Raw genomic sequence first — 23,068 nt, 5'->3', positions numbered from 1 at the left:
GTTACTTCCCAAGGGCCCCCCGGTTTTGTGCTTTTTGAGTGGGCCCTGGCAGCAGTTCGGGGCCAGGAAGAAGAGTTCATTCCTTGACAGCACCATCCCCAGGCTCGTAGGGTTGACACTGGATGGCCCTAGAGTGAGTCGGAGAGGGAAGATGGCCAAGAGGCCATCTCTGGAGTCAAGGTTTGCTGTTCCCCTGGGCCGTGTGCGCTCCAAGGTGGTTCAGGTCGTGGGTAACAATGAGGTTGCTGCAGTCAGGCAGCCTCGGCTTAGCTCCCCTTCCCATGGTGGGCAGGGAGCCGGCCCTCCGAAGGAAAGCCTGGGTTGTAGTGTTTGCCAACGTCTGTGGTGTAAGTACTCCCACCACAGTGGGTTTCAACACGACGCCCCTGAGTTTGGAGTTGGGATGGGACGTGCATAGTCTGCTCATTGAGCCATATGAGCCAGGTCCAGCAGACCCACCGTGCCCTCCTGTGTTTTCTGGGAGGCAGGAAAGCCTGGTGATGAGGGCACAGGCCCCAGTCAGGCTGCCCGGGCTGAAGTCCCGACTGCGTCTGGCTGACCGAGCTTGGGCAGTGCCCTCATCTTTGCCTTCTCCTCTCCTGAAAAGTGAAGAAAGTAAGTCTCAGGTGGGCATGGTGGGCTCCTCTCTCAGGAGCAGGATCTAGGAAGCCGGGCCCCTGAGGTCAGTGGCTGAGAAGGCAGCTAGCACCCTGAATACAGAGCAGAGCCCAGGATGGGTCAGGTAGGAGCTGCTCAGAGGACAGGTGGCACAGGCTGAGTTAGCCCAAAAGTGAGTCAATACATCTGCCGGCTCATAAGGTGCAGTCAGATGTTAGCTATTACCATCACCACTGTCTTTTTTGGCCAAAAGTTCGCAGGAACATTTCCCAGATACCAGGGCCACATCTTAAGTTTCTGACACTTGAAAAACCCTACAGGTGGGGCTTCCCTGGCGGTCCAGTGGTTAAGACTTTGCTTTCCAATGCAGGGGGTGCGGATTCCATCTCTGGTCGGGGAGCTAAGATCCCACAGGCCTCATGGCCAAAAAGCCAAAACAAAACAGAAGCAATATTGTAACAAATACAATAAAGACTTTAAAAGTGGCCCACATCAAAAAAAAAAATCTTAAAAAAAAAAAGACCCCATACGTGTTCTGGGGGCTCCTGTCGACACAAACTCCTGCACGTGGCCGTCACGGTGTTCCCTCCCCGGCAAGTGACAGCCATATGGCATGTGAATGAGGAGGCCGGGGAAGGGTGGGGAAGGAGGGCGCCTCACTCGTGCTCATCGACCAGTTCAGCTGCTGGGGCAAAAGGTGGAATTTTTTCTGAAATCAACAGGGTAATGTCATGTCGGGGAAAGTGTCTCCCAGGTGGCTGGCAAGAGGCGTGTGTCTGTGGTCGCGTCTGTCCCACCTCCTGGACACACCTCTGCTGGCTGAGGGTGACACAACCCTGTTCCCCGTCACTGTTCCCGCTTATCTCTCCCGCCTTTTCGGCGCCACCACCTTCTTGGAAATGAGTTGGGCCAAAGGGGAGGGGGCTTAGCATCCCCGCCCCCCCCCCCCCAGGAGGCCCCATAAAAGCAACTGTAACTGGGCTCCCAGACACCGGAGCAAGTCCTAGACGTAACAGAAGGACAGCCAGACGGACGGCGCAATGGCACTGAACACGCAGATCCGGGCCACCTGCCTCCTGCTTCTCCTCCTGGTCAGCCTGACCAGTGGCCTCGTTCTCCCACCGGAGGTGAGAGCCCACAGGGTCTGGGCCCAGGAGGGCAGCCAGAATCGCAACGGAGAACCAGGCCCCTGGGAGGGGTCAGCGGAGGGCAGCAGGAGACCCCAGCACGGGCCAGAGCTCAGCGCAAGCAAAGGGGGATGGGCAGCTGCTCGAAGTGCAGAGATGGGGTACTGAGTGGCAGGGACTGGGGGCCCTGATCTAATTCCACAGTTATTTATTGAGGGCCTACTCTGTGTTAAGTCCACTTCTAGACAGTGGTGACTAAGCAGTGAGCAAGGCAGATGAGAGAAGAATATTCTCGTGGAGCTTGCATCCTGGTCAGGGAAATTAGTCAGTGAGCTTAAAACAAGTAAACACTTGTGTTTAGTAAATGCTATTCGTGAATAACATAAAAGATGGTGGGAGAGTGATGATGAGGGTTGGCTTCTTTAGATGGCATCAAGGGCTGGCTTTTTTGTGAGAAAATGTTATTTGACGTATGACTGGGAGGAAGAGAAGGGGGCAGCCAGCCAAGACCAAGGTGGGGCAAACGTGGTGTACCCGAGGACTAGAGGGCTTGTTAAAGGAAGGAGATGGTGCTTGGAGATGAGACCGAGGGGTGGCCATGCCAAGTCTTGTGGGCAACTGTGCAAACGCTGATCTTCCTCCAAGCACAGGGGAAGCCCTGCAGGCTTTTAAGCCGAGATCTGACGGATAACACATGGGGAACGGGTTGTAAGGGGCAAGATACAGGCAGGGACTGACATCCAGGCCATGGAGAGTGCTACGGAAGAGTGAGCAGCTGTGGAGAGAGGAGACAGATCTGGGATGTTTGTAGGCAGGAGAGCCACCCGTGGGAAGGTGCGGAAAGGCCAGAAAGTAAGGCCACTCCTAGGATTCCAGCTGAACCAGCGGACGCCAACCCCTGGGGAGGAGCTGGTCGGTGGGAGCGAGACTGAGAGCTCTGCCGGGGCCCTGCCGTCCTCAATTCCCCTTTTGCTTTCACAGACAAGACAGCTCGCAGACCTCCAGACCCAGGACACAGCTGGAGACGCAGCTGGCTTGACGGTGAGGTCCCCTGGGACTCCCTTCCGAGCCTCCCATGCCTTCCCATGCCTACGCCCCGCTCACTGCCTTTCTTTCCCACAGCCCGTGCTCCAGAGGCTGAGACGAGACAGCCACATCCCCATGTGCGTATTCTGCTGCGGCTGCTGTGGTAAAGCAGGGTGTGGGTTATGCTGCAGAACATAGAGCAACCCCTGCCGCCCTGCCCCCAGTCCCTTATTTGTTCCTGCTACCCTCCAGCCCTCAGTGAACGGTCTTGGAATAAAATGGCCGGTTCTGGCTCTTATTTTCCAAACCAGAGTCCGTTGTCTTTTCTCCCTGCCAAAGGCCTCTGCCAGAGGCTCGTTGTGGCCCCTGTCTTGGGAGGGCCAGTGCTCGGTGGGGTGTGCGGGGTTGGTGTGTACTGAGGGTTGCAAGGAAGCTTGTTGAAGGATATTTGGTTTCTCTTCTTCCCCATCTTTCCCCACTTCAAAAGACCTCGAATTTATGTTGCAACAGCAGGGAATGAAAGTTAAAGTTTCCTCCTTGCAATCTTCTTAAAACGGGTAAATTCACATGCCTAGCAAGGGTTCTCAGAGTAAGGTCTGGGGACTACTCCAGGGCTCCACAAGGTGGAAACTACTAAGATGTTTCCCGTCTTTCTCACTCTCGTTCCCTCGTGTGTGGACAGCGAGGCCCCATGACGTGTGAGGACGTCGTCCTTCTGACGGCTGGTGGATCGTGTGCTTGTGTATCTTGTGCTTTAAAAATTTCTCAGTTTCAGTTTCTAATAGATTAAGCACCTATAGATATAACTCACTAGAACACAAGGTTTTTGAAGTTCTCAATAAGTTTTCAGAGTATAAAGGGGTCCTGAGACCAAAACACTTGAGAACCACTGGCCTTCAGGGACCACTAGGTGAAGCAAATGAGTGAGATGTGATGGATTTGTTTCACAGGAGCATCTTCACTTGTATTCTCTCAATAACGACATACTTTGCATAGGAGACACATAGGACAATGCTGTTCATCTCCATAAGGGGTTGAATTCCCTCCCTTTCTTCTTGAAAACTATATCCCTCTCAATTTATCTGATTTCCCCACTTTTGATAGAAGAAGAAATGCAAGATGCATTTCACTATCATCTTAGCCCATGAGAACACATCAGCGCTAGCATGATGATAAAGGGCCTCGGCCATTTGGCCTCAATGTTGCATAAAGATAGGGAGTGGGGGGGGGCTTCCCTGGTGGCGCAGTGGTTGAGAATCCGCCTGCCAATGCAGGGGACACAGGTTCGAGCCCTGGTCTGGGAAGATCCCACATGCTGTGGAGCAACTAGGCCTGTGAGCCACAATTACTGAGCCTGCGCATCTGGAGCCTGTGCTCCGCAACAAGAGAGGCCGCGATAGTGAGAGGCCCGCGCGCCGCGATGAAGAGTGGCCCCCCACTTGCCGCAACTAGAGAAAGCCCTCGCACAGAAACGAAGACCCAGCACAGCCATAATTAATTAATTAATTAATTAATTAATTAAAAAAGAAAAGGTGCATGATCATTTAAAAAAAAAAAAAAAGATAGGGAGTGGGGAGGCCTGGGGCCCCATCTAAAGAGGGCTGCCAGGCATAGCTGCCGTGCCCACAGGCAGGCGACACATGGCTAGAGCGCCTTTTCAAGAGAAGGTAGCAATCCTTATTTTTATGTGAAATTTCCTGATTTTTAAAATATTGACAACTGATGAAAGGAATCTGATTTTTTAAAACTCAACACCCTGGGAGCCAAACTAAATCCAGCTGGGAGCCAGATCAGTCCCATACGCTACCAGCTTCTGCCTCGGAAGCCACGAGAGGTTGGTCCTCTGGGAGAGGTTTTCCTGAACAGAGACCGAAGGATGGGGAGAGGAAGACTATTTGGGGAGCTTGGCGTCCTTTTAGCTGCGGGATCTCACGGGCATCCTCCTCTTGCTCTGAAACCCCACTTCCTCATCTGTAAAAGGACAGAAGCCTCTACAGTACTCAGCTCATTGGGCTGTTGAGATGCTCAGAGAGGGAGGAGTGTGAGTGGAAACTGTCAAATGCCTCATCAATGGAAAGGATTCGTATTGACAGAGGAGGTGGAGGCCTCTCAGACCCTCCTGATAAATAAATACCGGGAGGTGGGAAACCCGAAATTGCTAATTGCATTTGATGACACCAGTGCTCTTCTCTCACCTTAGCCGGTCCTTCAGGTGGTCCTAGTGATGTGAGGCGGGGGCACCCAAACGTTAGCATGCACCCGACTCTCCTGGAGGGCCTGGTAAAATGCAGATTCGGCAGGTCTGGCGTGGGGCCTTAGAATGTGCATGTCTAACAAGCTCCCAGCTGATACTGCTGCTGCTGGCCTGGGGGCCACAGTTTGAAGACGCCTGCTGTTGAAGCTGCCAACTCTGGCTGAGGGCAGAGAGTGCCTCTGGGCTGGACCAAGCACCTGCTGCCCCTCAAGAGCAGTGCAACGAGTGGGCCTGTGAAGGCTTGATTCTGCCCTGAGATCAATTTTGCTTGGTCTGCGCAATGTTTTAGATAAAAATTGGGCTGATATCTAAAGATAGAGGTATTTCACATAAAAATCTGAACTCCTGCTGTTATGGGCTGAACTATGTCCCTCTAAAATTTATACGTTGGGAATTCCCTGGTGGTCCAGTGGTTAGGACTCGGTGCTTTCACTGTGGTGGCCTGAGTTCAATTCCTGGTCGGGGAACTAAGGATCCCACAAGCCGCATGGCAAAATAGAATAGAATAGAATAGAATAGAACGATTTATATGTTGAAGTCTTAACCCCCAGTGCAATTGTGTGGCATTTGGTGCTAGGGTCTTTACAGAGATTATCACATTAAAAGGAGGTCATTACGTTGGGTCCTAATACAATAGGACTGGTATGCTTATAAAAGTGGAAATTTGGACAGAGACCTGCATATAAGGAAAACACCATGTGGACATGGAGACTTCTAGCCTCCAGCACTGTGAGACAATAAACTCTGTTTCTTCAGCCACCCAGTTTGTAAGACTTTGTCACAGTAGTCCTAGCAAACTAACACACCTGCCTTTTCTGGAAGGATCCGATGATCAGGTAGCACTGGTAGCTGGATCTGAGTAGCACCTCTCCTTTCTGCTGGCACATGCTCTCCGGTCCCCCAGTCCTCCCTTGGGCTGGAGACCTGAGTGCAGATCTCAGCGATAGAGCCCTCTGTGGGACTCACTCACGTGTACATCCCGCCCCCAGGGACAGCCTTCATTCAGTTCACACCCAGAGAGACGATAGACGCCCCCCCTAAACTGCTAGGGCACAAGACCCCAAGATGGCTGGTGTGATGCTGAAGGCTGTGACATATGAGTCCCCTAGGATCTCCGTGTCCTCTCCCAAAGCCCAAGCACCAGGCCACTCTCTTGTCTGGAACCCGGGCGTTCAAGCCCCACCCCACTCTCAGTGGGTCTTTGTCCATGACTGGGAAAGGCACGGGCAGAGTCTGACATCATGAAGCCCGAGGTGGGGGTGGGACTCCCCATCCCCCTCCATCCAGCCTTCTCTGACTCCTCACTCCCCAGTCTGAGGGATTTCCCCACCCATCACCCCTTGCACCTCCCCCCCCGCCCCCCACCCACCCCGGGGGCCGGGTTCTCCCTTGGGAGAAAGGACGCTCCCCGCCTCCCTCCCTACTGCCCTGGCCTGAAGGAGGACAGAAGATGCCCCAGTGTGACTGAACAGCTCATGATCAAACCACTACTCCACTTCATCACACCACCATCACCACGCAAAGGTCATGACCAATGGGAGGGGCTGGGGTGGCAGGAGGATGACCGTGGACTCTGCGCACAGAGGGTCCCTACCCAGCTCAGAGAGTCAGCACAGCCCTGGCTGAGCACCCTCTGTGCACCAGGCACTGTTCTAGGGGACACAATGGTGAACAAGACAGACAGACAGACAGACAGGCAGGCGGAAACCTGAGCTCAGATGCCAGTGGGGAAGCAGCTCACTGAGGGTGCTGGTTGGCAAACGGCGTGCTGAGGGCCATGGAAGGACCGGGCAGCATTTAAACAGAGGAGCTTGGCTTGGTGAGAGGAGCCGGGCAGGCTTCCAGAGGAAGCAGCATCCAGCATCCACGCTGGGAGCCAAAAGGCTGCACAGGCTATGGCCAGCAGCGGAGTCGGGAGTGGGATGGGGCAGGGGAGCTTTCCAGGAGGAAGGAAGAAGCGCCAAGGCCTCCAGTCAGGGTATCTGAGGATCACACCCATGCACCCACTCTGCGTTTAGGAATCTTAACTCTGCCAGGAGCCGGCCTCCCAGCAGGATAGACTGGGCATAAGCAGCCCAAGCCCTGTCCTGCTGGAGGTCATGTTATCACGGGAGGAGACAGTCAACACATAAGGTTGTTTCCGATGGCAAGAAGTGGCTGGGAGACAATAGACCAGGATGTGGGCACCAAACGCGACACCCTCTAGAGAGGGTGGACGTGACTGGAGCCGAGAGTGAGATGTCTTGCCTCCTCCTCCTGGCCACACCGGCCTCTGTGGCCTCCCAGGCCCGGGGTTATTCCTAACACTGCCACCAAGATCCCCTAGACGCTGAGGACAATGCCTTCTGCTTCTCAGCCTGAGACTCCAGAGATCTTAGAGCACCCTCCCAGGGACCCAGAACCAGGGTACGCAGTGATGGAGGGGGGAATGAGTGAGGCAGCCGCCCCCGGCCCCTCCAGGAAGGAGCTCGTAGAACCCAGGCATCAGGCTGCCCAGTTCAATCAGTGGTGACAAGGGCCCTTTGTGCCCCCCTCCCCCGGGGGCAGGGAGGAGCTGGGCCTTGGAGGCAGGCGGCCCCTGGCACCCAGGGGGAGGGGAGGGGCTGGTAAGTGGGAGCCTAGACCCTGGGAGGCCAGGGGACTGCGAGCGGGGCCTGCGGAGCAGAGAGTGCAGAAGCAAGAGCATCAGGTGAGTGCTGCAGCTGAGAGGGCCGGGGGACGGGGAGGAGAACAGAGGACAGGGGCTGAGCGCACTCGGCAGGGTCGCCCAGGGCATGTGCAGTGCGAAGCGGTCTGGGCCGTGGATGGTGGCTGGGAACTGCCACTAATTTAGGGTGGGGGAGGGTGCTGCTTAGGATTGCTCTGGGCGTGGGCTGGGACCGTGGCAGGGATAGTGACGGGGCCTTGGGGGGAAACCACAGAGAGAAAGAATGAAGCGTCCTCCTCAGCACCCCTCTGGTGGAGGTTCTGCCCTGGGGCTCCTAAGTTTGTGGCAGATGGGGTGGCAGTCATCCAGGGACAGGTGAAGAGTGGAAGGATGCCCAGGGGATCAGACGTCTGCATCCTGCCATCTGGGAGGGTGTGGGCACAGGGGGCTGTGAGTGAGCAAGTTCCAGCACCTGAGCACACGACGGGGGCACGTGTGCACACGCGTGTGCACCTCTCTTAGTGAGTCTTAATCCACATCAGTGTTTCTCCACCTTTATTTACACCCCACTAAGGAAAGCTTTTAGACCTGTTTTTCCTAATCCAACTCCCCCCATGAAATCTTAATATTATGGATAGACTGTATATGTTTATGTACCGTGGCCCTTGAGAGAGCCACAAACCACTGTAATAACTAAGACTTTTCTGGACCCCACCCCAAGAACCAATTTTCACCCCCATTCAGAATGCATGGTCTACACACTTGTTTCACACGTCTGCCCAGGCCCTGTGGCCCTCACCTGTCTCTACCTCCTGTACCTTCCTGTCGCAGGTGCAAAGGTGGCATCTGCCGCGTGTCCATCAGCATGTGTCTGAGTGGGTCTGTCCATAGCCGGTCCGAGTGTCTTTGCGAGCATGGCACGCAGGCAGGTCCGTGTGTATGCCCGATTGCCATGCCTATGCCCGTCCAGGTGTGTGGTGGGCAGGAGGATGCAGGTGTGTGTGTGTGTCTGCTGCACGGGGGTCTCGGTGCCCGTCGGTGTGTGCGGAGCCCTGATCGGTGTTATTGTGTGAGCCTGCTCCTTCTGGCTGGGTCCAGATCTGTCACATTTCATGCCAGCATTTGCATGCGTCTGACTGCATGCGTCTGTCCGTGGGAAGAGAGTGTCAAAGGCCAGCAAAAGCAGCCACTTGGAAACACTGGGTCCAACCCTGAGGCGACCCACAGAGGAGCTGGGTCCAGGGAGTGACTAACCCCAATCCCTGGTCCTTCCTGGCTCCACTCAGAGCCCAGCCAGGCTCGCCCAGCTCTTCCCTCACCCCCACCTACCCCAGAAGCCCCCCAGGATGAGGCACCCTAACTCTGAGGGAACAGGGCTCTTTTGTACCAGGCTCTCGCTTCTGGAGGGTGGGGACACCAGGGGCCGTCTGTAGGGTGGGAGAGGGCGGCAGGAATTCACGCGGCATGTTGGGAATGCTGATGCTGTGAAACCCAGTCATTGATGGGGCTGGGTCCCTGCCTCCCACCCCCAGCCCTCAGCCGTGGGACATGTGCTCCCTCACCGCGTTCACTCGCCCCGCCTCCCCCCACCCCAAAGCTCTGCTGCTCCCCTTTTCTTCCCGAGAGTTCTCCATTGCAGCTTGCCTCTGGAGGTGACCACAGAGTAGCTTTGAGGCTGTGTGGGAGGGTCCCAAGCATCCATGGGCGACAGAGACCATGTGGGCAGCCTACAGGATCTACTCACAGTAGATTCTGAAAGCGGGGCGGGGCAGGGGACCCTCAGGCCCCCACCTCCTTGCACCTGTCTGACTCTTGTTCCAGGTTGGCCGGCTGACAGCTCCAAGTGGGACCAGAAGACATTCCCAACTCAGGGAGACGGAGGTGAGGGGGAGGGTTCCAAATTCCCCTTCCTCTTGGCTTCCCCTGCTTCCTGCTGCTGGTCCAAACTTGGCTCTTTCCTTACTTTTTGGAGATCCCCAAGGGCAGGATGGTGATGAAGATAATTATTAGCACGTCACTTACCACATAGAGTCAGGACAGTTTGGTGGTGAAATCTGCAGACCTGGACAGGCGGACAGGGCTTGAATCCTAGCTCTGCCACTTACCTGCTGTGTGGTCTCGGGCAAGTTACTCAACCTCTCTGGACCTCGGCTACAAAGTGAGGATAATAATTGCACCTACCTCAAAGAGATCAAATGAATCTGTATAGTAAAGTACTGGGGGTGGTTCATGGTTGATGCTCATAGATGTGTTTGTGATTATAAATAATAATAGCAGCAGTGGCTAACATCTGAACAGGCTGCTTCCTAAAGCCTTACTAGAAGCACCCTTTTCACTTCCCCTGGCCTTTAACCCTCTCCTCTCTTCTCCTCTATCCAGCTGTTGCTCACTTGCTGTACAAAATGATATTCCTCACGGCGCTGCCTCTGTTTTGGATCATGATTTCAGGTAATGCCTGGGGGTCTGGGGCTCCTGGGGTCTTGGCCCCTGAGCAGGCTGGGGTTGATTCTGTGGGTCTCTGGACCCCGCCCCCACCCCCGCAGGGCAGTGGAAGGTGATGGGAGCGGGGGGGTTGGGGGCATCCGGGCAGGACATGTCCCTCAGCCTCAGCGGTCCTGCTTGCCCACAGCCTCTCGCGGGGGTCACTGGGGGGCCTGGATGCCCTCGTCTATCTCGGCCTTCGAGGGCACGTGTGTCTCCATCCCCTGCCGCTTCGACTTCCCCGACGAGCTGCGGCCGGCCGTTGTGCACGGCGTCTGGTACTTCAATAGCCCCTACCCGAAAAACTACCCGCCAGTGGTCTTCAAGTCACGCACCCAAGTCGTCCACGAGAGCTTCCAGGGCCGCAGCCGCCTCCTGGGGGACCTGGGCCTGCGCAACTGCACCCTCTTGCTCAGCAACCTCAGCCCCGAGCTGGGCGGCAAGTACTACTTCCGCGGGGACCTGGGGGGCTACAACCAGTACACCTTCTCCGAGCACAGCGTCCTGGACATCATCAGTGAGTTCCCAGGGGCTGTGCAGATGCCGTGGGGCTGGGGCCATGCAGGGGGTGCAGGGGGAGCAGGAAGTCCTCCTGGCACCTTCCCAGGGAGGTCTAGCTGGCAGGACCAGGGACTTGTTGATTTGGCTGGGGGGAGGGGTGCAAACCCCCCTGCCCACACGGACCAGGCAGATGACCAAAACGGGCAAAGCAGGGCTCTCAGAGGAAAGCAGTGCTCTTACTCTTCCAGAAACACCTGGGGTAAAGGCAGGGGGCCCCGGGGTTGGGGTCAGGCCTCTGGATTCCTATGTTAGCTGGGCTACTGAGGGCAAGTTACTTAACTTCTCTGGGCCTTGTTTTCCTCTTCTGTAAAATGGGGATAAGAACAGCACTCAAAGTTCAATGAGGGAATAGTTGTCAAGTGGGCAAAGCAGTGGCTGGCACATGGCGCCCAGCTCTATCTAAATGGTGCTGGGTGAGAATGCAGGGTCATTGCTGTCAAGCATTCTGAGTTTTCCGTTTGTTTGCTTGTTTGTTTTGTTTTGTTTTGTTTTTGGCTGTGCTACACGGCATGTGGGATCCTAGTTCCCTGACCAGGGACCGAACCCGTGCCCCCTGCAGTGGAAGCGCAGAGTCCTAACCACTGAAACACCAGGGAATTCCCGAATTTTTCAAAGGGAACTGTGTCTTTTTCTATGTTTTTTCAACATCAGCTGCTGATTCAGATATTTTTTTAAAAAATACCCTAAATTTAGGTCAAATAAAGTGCAGCTCTGGGCCAGTTTTGGCAATTAGAGTAGGGTCTTCTGCCTCACTTCTGAGAGGCCCTGAGAGGCATGGAACCCTCAGACTCAGGTTTGCCATCAGCTCTGAGCCTATATGAGGAGCCAGATTACAGCCCTGATACAGAAAGAGAGCCCCCCCTTCCGCCGCCAGGCACAGCCAGACAGCTCCAGGACACACCACACACACACACACACACACACACACATACACGTGGAAGGTAAACCAAAGCAAACATGGGAAGGAGAGAGGTTTCTTGAGGAATATAATGTAGTGTCCAGAGCACAGACGATGAAGCCAGAGTGACAGGGATTGAAGCTCAGTTTTACCCAATGCTAGCTGTGGCCTCAGTTTCCTCATCTGCAAAATGAGCAAAATAACATTACCCGCTTTCTACTTTCAGCATGGCTGGAAGGACTGGCAAGTTACACACAGTAAAGTACTCAGACCACTATATTGTTGTTTCCGTTATTATTACATCTGCGGTTGGATCTGCGGAGGGCTTCTGGGTGAAGGGTACCCAGGAGGAGAGAAGGCTGTAGGGAATTCTGCATCCAAGGATGGGGAGGGGACCGGGTACCAGGACTGGAGTCGGACAGTGTGGGGGTCCGATGCTGCTTCCTTCACCCTCCATCTCCCCGTCTCACTTAGACACCCCCAACATCATGGTCCCCCCAGAGGTGGTGGCAGGCACAGAAGTGGAGGTCAGCTGCACGGTGCCTGACAACTGCCCCGAGCTGCACCCAGAGCTGAGCTGGCGGGGCCACGAGGGGCTCGGGGAGCCGGCTGTGCTGGGGCGGCTCCGCGAGGACGAGGGCACCTGGGTGCAGGTGTCGCTGCTGCACTTCGTGCCCACCAGGGAGGCCAACGGCTACCGGCTGGGCTGCCAGGCCTCCTTCCCCAACACCACTCTGCAGTTCGAGGGCTACGCCAGCCTGGACGTCAAGTGTGAGCCTGGGTGCGGGCCGGGGGTCGGGCCGGGGGCGGGGTCTGCGGCACGTGCCCGCTGACGTCCTGTGTCTCCGGGGCGCCGCAGACCCCCCGGTGATTGTGGAGATGAACTCCTCGGTGGAGGCCATTGAGGGCTCCCACGTCAGCCTGCTCTGTGGGGCCGACAGCAACCCGCCGCCGCTGCTGACCTGGATGCGGGACGGCACGGTGCTCCGGGAGGCGGTGACCGAGAGCCTGTCCCTGGAGCTGGACGAGGTGACGCCCGCGGAGGACGGCGTCTACGCCTGCCTGGCCGAGAACGCTTACGGCCAGGACAACCGCACCGTGGGGCTCAGCGTCATGTGTGAGTCGCCGCCCCCGCCCGGGGCGGAGCTGGGGGCCCAGTGGGGGGCGGTCGGGACCATGCCCGCGGTTGAGATGGAGATGGAGAGGAAGTTGCAGGTTAAGGAGTTCCTTCATTTTTCCCACGAGTATCTGGTGAGCACCTACTCTGCACCACTCTCCTGGCTAGGACAAGATGGGAAGAGACAGAGGCAATCCCTGCCACCCAGGAAAGCCTGTTAAATTCAGTTTCCTGTGGGTAGAGCTGGGCCTGGCCCCGGGAATCTGCATTTTAAAATGAGCCCCATTGCAGTTCTGATGGGAGGGCTGAGGAGAACCCAGACCTCACCCAGCCCCTGAACATTATGGGGCCCCAGGGAGAGGGGGCCCATCAGACAGGACTCTTAACTAGGAACCAAGGAGAGGTCATTCATTCATTCATTCATTCACAAATATTTATTGAGGCAAAGTGCCCAGGGCTGGGGATAATAAAAATGACAGCACCGGCCAACATTTACTCAGCAGTTTCTGAGTGCCTCCCACAAATACTCTTTCCCTGGGGCCTCTGCATGGCTGGCTCCTACTCACCTCCTAGTCTCACTGGAGCCCTCCCTCACCATCCTAGTTAAAACTGTAACTACCCCGATTTCCCATCCCACCTTTATTTTTCTGCAAAGCACTTATCCCCATCTTGCCAACTATATGTTTGATTTCCTTATATAGCATCTGTCCACGTGGGCAGGGATCTTCATCTCCCTTGTTCAGGCTAAAACAGTGCTTGTCACAGTTGGTTCTCAGTGACCCCTGTGAGGTTGGGAATATTATTAAGCCCATTTTCCAGATAAGAAAAATGGGGCCCAGAGGGGTTTAGACATGGGTCCACACACAGCTGGGAAGGGGTAGAGCCGGGATTCAAACACAAGCACTATAGCTGCAGAGACCCTGTCTTTGTAAACGACACAGCCAGGCCTGGGGTTACCTGAGCCATCCTGAGCTGGTGTGCCCTGATTGGGGTGTCGGGGGTCACATTTGGGGGTGGGAGCTTCTGACCATCGGCCCCCTGTCCTGCCCCCCAGATGCACCCTGGAAGCCGACGGTGAACGGGACAGTGGTGGCCGTGGAGGGGGAGACAGTCTCCATCTTGTGCTCCACACAGAGCAACCCGGATCCTATCCTTACCATCTTCAAGGAGAAGCAGATTCTGGCCACGGTCATCTATGAGAGCGAGCTGCAGCTGGAGCTCCCTGCCGTCATGCCTGAGGATGATGGAGAGTACTGGTGCGTGGCCGAGAACCAGTACGGTCAGAGGGCCACCGCCTTCAACCTATCCGTGGAGTGTGAGTACTCCCCTGCATCCGCTGCCCCTGCTGAGGGCAGCCGGGCTTGATTCCTGCCCACCCACCCCTGCGGTGGATGGCTCAATGGGGGACACCCAGGTTACCGGGAGGTACCCACGCATCCCAACCAGGGGTCAGCTTTGCTCCAGCAGATGAGGATGAGGAAGGGAGGGAAGCGGAATCCATAGCAAGAGAATAAAAGTCCCACCTGAGGATACGGTAGCCCCACATCCTGGTGTGGGCTTTTGACCAAGGAGATTTCTGAATCCTGTGGCCACAGCCCCTTTGCGTTAACTAAAAGAATAACCACGACCTCTAACCCTTGTGGAGCATTGCTAGGCACCAGGCACTGTTGAAAGCTCTGTACAGGGACCCACTCTTTCGTTTTTGTTACATCCAACGAGGGAGGTTCTCTTACTGTCTCCAGTTTCCAGAGAAGGAAACTGAGGCCCTGAGAGGTTATGTCACTTGCCCAAAGTCAAGCCAGAAAACGGCAGAACTGAGATTCAAATACAGTGGTCTGGTTCCACTCTTCTGTACTGCCCATTGACCTCATCCTACGTTATGACATCAGAATACATTGATCAAGCCGTTGTTATGTGCACGGGCTGTGTGGTTCAGTGGGAGGTGGGGGGTAGGACCAAGAGGACACCAAGCATATTAACAGATAATAGTACAGCCAGAGAGATGAGACGGATGCATATAAAAAGCTAACTGTCTTGGGAATGAAGCGCATTGTTCCACTGCCAACCAGAGCCCTTCCCAACCTTCTATGGACATCACCCGCCAACACCCCACCCCTACCCCAGCCGTCACTCCACTCGGGTCATAGCTCCCAAGTCGCAGTTTCCACTCCCCCTCCTCCAGCAACTCCCTCTGGAATGTCACCTTCGCAGTTCCATTCCCCCTGCTTCCTCCCCAGCTCCAGCCTGGCCTCTGGTACTTGCCTCCGAATTATTCCACCTACAATGGTCCCTGCCACACAAGCTTGCCAGGAGGTTTTGAGCCCAGTCCGTATACTCAATATGGCATGTGGCCGTAGTCAGTAGAGACAGATTATTCCTGGAATGCCATCTTCCAGGGCAAGGTGATGGCCACCACTGCCCTGCTAACCTTTCCTCTTTGGGCACCTTCCTTCCCAGTCTCTGCTCGCTCGCAGCATCCAACGTGATCATGCATATGGGTCGTGTGGGCACGCCGCCTTCTCCATACATGCCCACCCTTCCGCCTCACGCTTTTCCCCATTAAACCTATATCCCAAGCCAGGGATTCTTAGGTGTAGAGTCAGAGAACCCCCTGAGAATCTGATGGAAACCTCTGATCATACACACACCTCCAGCTCACGAACGTTTTCAGTCACAGACCCTCCTGTATAATAAGAGTGGTGGCAGCAAACAATCATTAAGGGCCTACTCTGGGCCAGGATTGCATCCCCTGCACGTGTTTTTTTGCTGAGCCCTTGAAGCGGCTACGTGTTATCGTCATCCCCTTTGAGGAGAAACTGAAGGTCAGAATTCCCCAAGGCCATGCAGCTGGAAGGCTGGCCAGTGCCAGGATTCTTCTGGACTCCTGTCTACCCAGTTCTTAAACCTCTGGCTGCTTCATCTCCCCTGCAGTCCTTGGTACCCAAGGTACTCAAGGCCTTCGATCTGCCGGAGGGGAGGAGCAGCTGTGCCTCCCACCCCACCCCTGCTGAGCCGGTCCCTGGGCTCCAAGGCCTGTGTCGCTGTGCTTGCCCTCTGGGTGTCCGGCTTCAGGCCCCTCTCTGTCCCCGAAGTCTGCGTCCCCTAGCACCGGGGCTTCCGTGTTCGCTGACAGTGGTGGGTGCTCCTGAGCTGGACGGGGTGGGGTGGGGTGTTGGGTCCCAGCACAGCGTGGGACCTGCAGGGCACTCACCTCACTGAGACCTTGTGATGACTAGAAGACTGGTTTCAGCCCTTTGCGCATATTGACCTATTTCATTCTCACAACAACGCGATTGGGGGCAGGGACTGCCCTTCACACGTTTAATAGGAGGAAATGGAAATGTTACTGGTGTCCAGCACCCGACAGAGCTGAATCGACCCGGGTCCGAATCCCAGCTCTGTCTCCATCTTGTGATGGAGATGTGCTGTGTGATCCCAGACGAGTGACTTCACCTTTGCTGAGCCCCAATTCTCTTCTCTGAAAAACGGGTATGACAGTATCTTACACTAAGGAAATTATGGTCAACGCCCATAGTGCCCGACATGTCCCATGTGCCCCGTAAGTCTTAGACATCCTCTGAGCTTCCCACTCATCTCTCCTTTGAACTCCTGGCTGGGTATCCGCCTGCCTTCCTGCTGCCAAGGCTTGGCCCACTTGCTTCCTCTGCTGGAATGGCTCGATCCCTGGGTGGGATGTTAAGCTTTCTTTTTCTTTTCTTTTTTTTTTTTTCCCCACTGCATAGGGTCTTCGTTGCTGCGCGGGCTTTCTCTAGTTGCGGCGAGCGGGGCTACTCTTCGTTGTGGTGTGCAGGCTTCTCATTGCGGTGGCTTCTCTTGTTGCAGAGCGTGGGCTCTAGGTGCACGGACTTCAGTAGTTGTGGCTCGTGGGCTCTAGAGCGCAGGCTCAGTAGTTGTGGCGCAGGGGCTTAGTCGCTCCGCGGTACGTGGGATCTTCCCAGACCAGGGATCGATCCCATGTCCCCTGCATTGGAAGGCAGATTCTTAACCACTGCACCACCAAAGAAGTCCCTAAGCTTTCTTTTCAACACACTCATGTGCCCACTTCAGAACAGAGTCCCGTAGCCCCTCGCAAGTCAAGGACCATTACCCCTCTTTGCACACATGAGAAGTCCATCTCGGAGGCCCAGGAAGCTGAGTGGCCTGATCGGGGCCACCAGCCAGTAGATGGCAGAGCTGAGATTCAAGCCAAAGCCGTCCCACCCCAAACTCCCCATCCTTTGTGGGACCTGGGGTTTATCTAGTGTCAATCAGGGTTTCGTAGGTCACGAGGCTGCCGGCAATGCTGCAGAGATACTGAGCACATGCAACAGGGTGTCAGCGTTCCTGCAACACTGTCACAACAGCACCAGTGGTGCGGTCTTGAATGAAAGGATTTTTTAAAAATTAATCACTGCCGTTCAGGTTTGTCATTACTAATTTACTCTGTGGCGTGTTAATTTGTTAATACTACAGCAAGCATAGTGCACGTCTGCCTCAACAGAATTTGGAATATTTAACTGTTAATTTACTAGACATAGAGATATGTACACATTGAGGTTCCAAATGGAATGATCCCTATTGCAAATACACGGGTCATGTGACTCCCTGCTCCGTCGCTGTTATCTGCATATTCTTTTTTACTGGAAATTGAAAATAAGTGGGGTAGGTGGGCCAAGGATCTTTTGCCCATGTGGAAGTGGGTTTAGCTCAGGGCTGAGAACCAGAGGTCAGTCTAGAGCAAGCAGAGGGGAGTGCCAGGCTCTCCATGAGGGAAAGAGAACATAGTTTAAAAAGCAACATTCAATGTTCTATTATAATTTCATATTTTGGAAAATGAAAGGAAAAAAAAATACCAGTATCGTTTTTGTAATTTAAATGGCAGCAAAGCAAAGCTCAACAAAATGATCTTGGGTGGAGGGTGGACCTGGTACCACGGGGAATCCTGCGAGGGAGGGAGGGTCAGGGTGCTGGGGGCTCCGGAGAGTGAGTAGGGGCATCTGTAGGATGGCCTGGAAGGGGAGCTGGCTGAACGCAGTAGCTCATCCAGCGAGTCTTCCCAGAGCTCCTGCCGGGTGAAAGGGACATTCTAGGGACTTCCCTGGCGGTCCAGTGGTTAAGACTCCGCGCTTCCACTGCAGGGGACTTGGGTTTGATCCCTGGTCAGGGAACTAAGATCCTGCATGTCGTGTGGTATGGCAAAAAAAAAAAAAGAAAGGAAAGTCATGTTCTAAGTGTGGGGGACAGAGTGGAGACTGAGCAAGAGCCTGTCTCGATGGAAATACAAGACCAGCCACATCAGTGTATAACCCGGGTAGGGATAAGTGCTGGGGAGAAAACTCGAGGGAATGGTTAGTGAAGCGAGGTGCAACTTACATGGGGTGGTCAGAGAAATAGACGTGGTCTGTGCAGAAGCTGCCTGGAGTGAGGGCGTGAGTTTGGCAGGTGTCAGGGAAGTGTTCCCCGCGGAGGGAGACACGCAAGACCCACCCCCCCATCCCCGCCCCGGCTGTGGGAAAAAGCTCCACAAGTATGAAAAACAAGCAAGGAGGCTGGCGTGGCTGGAAGGGAATGAGCCAGGGTGACAGCAGGAGACTAGAGCGTGGCTAAGTCCTGCAGGGCCTTGCAGGCGAAGGCAAAGAATTGGGGTTTTATTCTAAGTGACACGGGGAGCAATTGGAGAGGGGCTTTGAGCAGGCAGCACCGTGACCTGATTTATGTTTCACAAGGTGAGCGGAGTTAGAGAGGACGTAGAAGAGAGCGCAGAGGGGAGCAGGCAGCTCATCTCTGCGACAGCCAAGGAGCCCCCGAGGCCCCGTCTCTAGCCCGCGGGGTCTCGGTCTTGCCCCTGCAGTTGCCCCCGTGATCCTCCTGGAGTCCCACTGTGCGGCGGCCCGTGACACGGTGCAGTGCCTGTGCGTGGTAAAAGCCAACCCAGAGCCGTCCGTGGCCTTCGAGCTGCCCTCGCGTAACGTGACCGTGAATGAGACGGAGCGCGAGTTCGTGTACTCGGAGCGCAACGGCCTCCTGCTCACCAGTATCCTCACGCTGCGGGGCCAGGCCCAGGCCCCACCCCGGGTCACCTGCTCCTCCCACAACCTCTATGGCACCAAGAGCCTGGAGCTGCCCTTCCAGGGAACCCGTGAGTGGTGTGGCCTGGGGCTGGGAGTCAAGGGACAGACAGGACCCCTCTTGGATCCAAGCTCCCCTCCCCAAGGCTGATCACCAGCCGCTGCGCGTGGGTCAGGCTGCGCAGTCGATCGGGTGGTAAAGATGCCCCTTCCAGCCAGTTAGGAGAGGCGGCCCCAAGCTTGCCTGTACTTTACTGGCCCCTCCAGCAACGAAGGCCTTCAGGCTAGCCAGTCAGTGCAAGGCTATGCCAGCGGTGTAAATATTTTCCCGCTCACCCCTGCCCCAGCCTGTCTCCTAAGAACCCAGGTGTCCTCACTCCCACCGGCAGCCCTGAGGGTGCCTGGGTCTTCTCTTTCCTCAGATCGCCTGATGTGGGCCAAGATCGGGCCTGTGGGAGCAGTGGTTGCTTTTGCCATCCTAATTGCCATCGTCTGCTACATCACCCAGACGCGCAGAAAGTGAGTGGCCTTCCGGGCTGAGCTGGGGCGGGGCGGGGTGGCCTCCAAGGGCAGGGCAGGAGCAGATCAGTTGGAGGCTAGGGGTAGGCAAGGGAGGGCGGATTCTACTCTGAGCATGTTCAGCTGGGTGGAGGAGAGAGGGCCCTGGCTAACATGAGCCGCCGGGGTCGGGTCACGCATGCCAGTGCCTGGGCCGAGCACTTCTCACCAGTCAATACCTGTGCCCCACATCCTGTGCTGTGGCCTCCTGCCACTCCGGTGTGATGGGGAGAGCCGGTACCCCTGGCTCGCAGCCAGAACATCAGTCACAGTTGGTTCCAGAAGCCCCAACGATTACACATATCTGTGGTATCAAAAACGCTCCCCAGGGACTTCCCTGGTGGTCCAGTGGTTGGGACTTCACCTTCCAGGGCAGGTGGTGTGGGTTCGATCCCCGGTCGGGGAGCTGGGATCCCACATGCCTCGTGGCCAAAAAACCAAGACATAGAACAGAAGCAATATTATAACAAATTCAATGAAAAGACTTTAAAAATGGTCCACATCAAAGAAACCTTAAAAAAACAAAACACAACACAACAAAACGCTCCCCAGTCCCAAGCCACATCCACGTGCCACCAGTGTGCTGCTGTTATTTTTCTTCCTTGTGGTGCACACATATCAGCTCTCCTGACAATGAATTAATCTCCCGCTCCACATCCTGGCGGCAAGGGGGTGCGGATAGCCCCAGAGCGAATGAGGAGAGCCCAGAGGAGCCAGGCTGGGGTCCTGAAAGTGGCAGAGACCAGGGCCCAGGCGGCTCCTCCTCAGCTGTGAAGCAGAGGCGGGGTGGGCAGTGGTGAACAGGAAGAGGTGCTCAGCAAAGGGGCCGGCTGCCCATCCTAGAGAGGCGGGCGGGAGCAGCGCTGGGGTCCCTTGGGCCAAACTCCTTAGGTAGATGGGGTTGCAGATAGAGAGGGGAGTGGGGGGACCTGGGGGTCCCACTGGAGCTGACATGTCTTGCCCTGCAGAAAGAACGTGACAGAGAGCCCCAGCTTCTCAGCGGGGGACGACCCCCCCGTCCTGTTCAGCAGTGACTTCCGCATCTCTGGGGTGCCGGAGAAATATGAGGTGAGGCCAGAACCCTGTGGCGCCAGGCTAGCTGGAGATCCTGTGTGCCAGGGACCCCGAGGGCCTAGGGGGCACCTGGGAGGCCCAGGGGCAGAGGGGAAGCTGGCCCCGCAAAAGGGAAGGAGGAGACGTGTGGAGGGCTGGCTTGGCCCTGGGCTGGGAAGGGGCACTCAGGCTGAGGCCTGACGGGGGGACTGTGGAGCTCGGGGCCCAAGAGAAGCCCTCATCCACCCCGCCTGCGTCTATGACTGCATTTCCTTCTCCAATAGTCCAGAGAGCTCTCTACCCTGGAATGAGCACCCCAGGAGGTAGGTTCCGGGGGCCTCAGTGTGCCCACCTCTGGGCCCTTGTTGGGCCCTGGGGTTGGCGTGCATGTGTGTGCGTCCCATCAGGCGTCCAGGTTGGTCCCCACTTCAGTCTGGCTCTGCCCAGCACTCCTGGCCTTGTCTGTTCTGTCCCATTGCTGCTTGCTTCTGTGTGTCTGTGGCCACTGTCCTGTGTGTGTGTGTGTGTGTGTGTGTGTGTGTGTGTGTGTGTGTGTGTGTGTGTCCAAAGGTGGGGGGCAGGGATGGAAAGCGTGACAGGGAAGCCGAAGTTGCACCTGCAGGATCTCCCAGGTTGAGGAGGGGGACCACACTAGACCCAAACATACTGAGTCAGGCATTTACAAAAATTGGGGAAGGTGGGCACCCAACCAGGTGGCTTTAATCTAAAAGCATGTTATGGACTGAATAGGGTGCCCCCCAAATTCCTATGTTGAAGAAGGCTTCCTGGAGACGTTGAATTTGTGGGTGGCTTTCAGGCTTGGCAGCGAGGAGGTGATTTTGCGTAGGGGGGATCGGCACAGGCCAGAGCTCCAGAGGGGGACCGGGGACCGTAGGCTGGCTGGGCTGGCGGTCCTTAAGGAAGGAGGCTCACACAGGACTCAGCTCTGGAGGGTGCAAGCGACTCCAGCCTTTGCATCTGGCAAGGGTGGAACAGGACCTTCTAATGGGTTGGTTCCCTTCATAGAGTGAGAGGCGCCTGGGATCTGAGAGGAGGCTGCTGGGCCTTCGGGGGGAACCCCCAGAGCTGGACCTGAGCTATTCTCACTCGGACCTGGGGAAACGACCCACCAAGGACAGCTACACCCTGACGGAGGAGCTAGCCGAGTATGCTGAAATCCGCGTCAAGTGAGGGAGCCGGGGGCAGCCCAGATGGCCACCACCCCTTCAGGACCCTCACTGGCCCCCACTGGCTGTGGGCTCCCTTCCTCCCCAAAGTAGCGGGGGCTGGGGCAGGAAAGGGACGGGGCAGGTGACAGCGAGGTCCTGGGGGCCTGGCCTCCCCCTCCTTCCCAGCTGCCCCCGCCCTGCCAGCACCCCAGCTCCGCATTGTGGCTCCCCTGTAACCTCCTTTAACCTCATCTGTCTGGAGGGGAGCACGTCTGTCCGTGTTATTTATTGCTACCCCTTCCTGGTCTCTTGTCCCCATACCTGGCCCCAGGGCCTGTCTGGAGGGACATGAAATAAATGCCCTGAAGCCAAACACCTGTCTAGATCCTGATGATTTCGGACCCGTCCTTGGGGACTCTGCCAACCCCCCTCCTTGCCCTTCCCTGGGTCCTCAGGGATCCTAGCGCTGAGCCCAGGCCAGCCGCCCTTAAGTTGCTTCCACTCCGAGCTGGAAGCTCTGGGCTGGCTCTGGTCCACAGTAGGTCATGTTTGACTGCTGGGTGATTTCACATCACGACCCTCATTCCTGCTCCTGCCACAGGTGGAGCGACTGACAGCCCCGGGCTTGCGCTTACACACTGCGACATCTCACTGAAAGAGACGGTGGCTGCTTCTTCTGAAGGGGCCTGGCTCCTGATCTGCCGCACTGCCCACCACTTCCTGTTGTCCCACACCTGGCTGGCTTCACTCACTGACATCCCCCCCTGTACCCTGCGGGTCGCGGGGGGGCCTCAGATCTCAGTGTTCCATGAGCCTGTGTCGGTTTCACCGCCGTGCCTCACATTCATGCTGCACTCTGCAGCTTCAATCTTTTTTCTTTTCCTTTTTTTTTTTTAAAAAAAGTAATTAATTAATTTATTTTGGCCATGCTGTGCGGCATGTGGGATCTTAGTTCCCTGACCAGGGATTGAACCCCGTGCCTCCTGCAAGTGGAAGTGCAGAGTCCTAACCACTGGACCACCAGGGAATTCCCAATCTTTCAAACTTCACTTCAAGAAATATCCATCAGGCATCAGCTGTGTATTGAAGCCCTTTAGGAAGCTCAGGCTATCCTGGGAAGGGACCTCCAGGACAGTCCTGTGAAGATGAGAACGCTGGGGCTCAGGGAAGCCAGGTGATTTTTCCAGGGTCCCAGAGCCAGGAAACGGCGTGGCCAGACCCTGGACTCAGGTCTTCTTGAATTTAAAGAAGGCCAGACTCACTGGCATGAACTGGTATCAACAGCTAACATTTTTGTTGAGCACTTACTACGTGCCACGTGGTTCTACCTGGTTTACATGAATTCATCTCCATTTGCTCTCCCTAACGACTGCGACAGTGGTTCTCCAAGTGGGGTCCCTGCACCAGTGGTAGCAGCCGCACCTGGGCACTTGTCAGAAAGGCAGATTCTCAGGCCCCACCCAGACTGCAGGAACCAAAACCTCTGGGCTG

At 55.9% G+C, this 23,068-nt stretch overlaps 2 protein-coding genes across 4 annotated transcripts; both read left to right on the top strand.

The window, feature by feature from the left end:
* The first annotated feature begins 1,596 nt into the window (after positions 1 to 1,596).
* Positions 1,597 to 3,078, top strand: LOC118884904 (hepcidin antimicrobial peptide). Its single transcript, XM_036833060.1, has 3 exons — positions 1,597 to 1,745; positions 2,727 to 2,786; positions 2,868 to 3,078. Exons 1-3 carry the CDS (start codon positions 1,659 to 1,661, stop codon positions 2,967 to 2,969), a joined length of 249 nt encoding a protein of 82 aa, XP_036688955.1. The 5' UTR covers positions 1,597 to 1,658; the 3' UTR covers positions 2,970 to 3,078.
* A 4,571-nt stretch (positions 3,079 to 7,649) lies between these two features.
* Positions 7,650 to 21,950, top strand: MAG (myelin associated glycoprotein). 3 transcript variants are annotated; one of them, XM_036832852.1, is made up of 11 exons: positions 7,650 to 7,714; positions 9,494 to 9,553; positions 10,052 to 10,120; positions 10,302 to 10,670; positions 12,087 to 12,383; positions 12,472 to 12,729; positions 13,784 to 14,044; positions 18,581 to 18,868; positions 19,220 to 19,316; positions 20,324 to 20,423; positions 21,435 to 21,950. In XM_036832852.1, the coding sequence occupies exons 3-11, from the start codon at positions 10,075 to 10,077 to the stop codon at positions 21,597 to 21,599; spliced, it is 1,881 nt and encodes a 626-aa protein (XP_036688747.1). In that variant the 5' UTR covers positions 7,650 to 7,714; positions 9,494 to 9,553; positions 10,052 to 10,074; the 3' UTR covers positions 21,600 to 21,950. The 3 variants fall into 3 exon arrangements, with proteins under 3 accessions (XP_036688747.1, XP_036688746.1, XP_036688745.1); XM_036832851.1 differs by lacking the exon at positions 7,650 to 7,714 and adding an exon at positions 20,693 to 20,731 and having other exon boundaries at positions 9,497 to 9,553; XM_036832850.1 differs by lacking the exon at positions 7,650 to 7,714 and having other exon boundaries at positions 9,497 to 9,553; positions 12,114 to 12,383.
* The last annotated feature ends 1,118 nt before the right edge of the window (positions 21,951 to 23,068 follow it).

Source organism: Balaenoptera musculus, chromosome 19 (genome assembly GCF_009873245.2).
Source record: "Balaenoptera musculus isolate JJ_BM4_2016_0621 chromosome 19, mBalMus1.pri.v3, whole genome shotgun sequence".
NCBI lineage: Eukaryota > Metazoa > Chordata > Mammalia > Artiodactyla > Balaenopteridae > Balaenoptera > Balaenoptera musculus.
This window is presented reverse-complemented; position numbering and strand designations above follow the sequence as displayed.

What these genes read in the sequence shown, in the direction of transcription:
- LOC118884904 (XM_036833060.1), top strand. Translation starts at nt 1,659, where the DNA reads ATGGCACTGAACACGCAGATCCGGGCCACCTGCCTCCTGCTTCTCCTC. An exon ending in GCCTCGTTCTCCCACCGGAG is followed by an intron (nt 1,746 to 2,726) that starts GTGAGAGCCCAC and finishes TTGCTTTCACAG; the next exon opens with ACAAGACAGCTCGCAGACCT. An exon ending in GAGACGCAGCTGGCTTGACG is followed by an intron (nt 2,787 to 2,867) that starts GTGAGGTCCCCT and finishes TCTTTCCCACAG; the next exon opens with CCCGTGCTCCAGAGGCTGAG.
- MAG (XM_036832852.1), top strand. Translation starts at nt 10,075, where the DNA reads ATGATATTCCTCACGGCGCTGCCTCTGTTTTGGATCATGATTTCAG. An exon ending in ATCACCCAGACGCGCAGAAA is followed by an intron (nt 19,317 to 20,323) that starts GTGAGTGGCCTT and finishes CTTGCCCTGCAG; the next exon opens with AAAGAACGTGACAGAGAGCC. An exon ending in GGGTGCCGGAGAAATATGAG is followed by an intron (nt 20,424 to 21,434) that starts GTGAGGCCAGAA and finishes TTCCCTTCATAG; the next exon opens with AGTGAGAGGCGCCTGGGATC.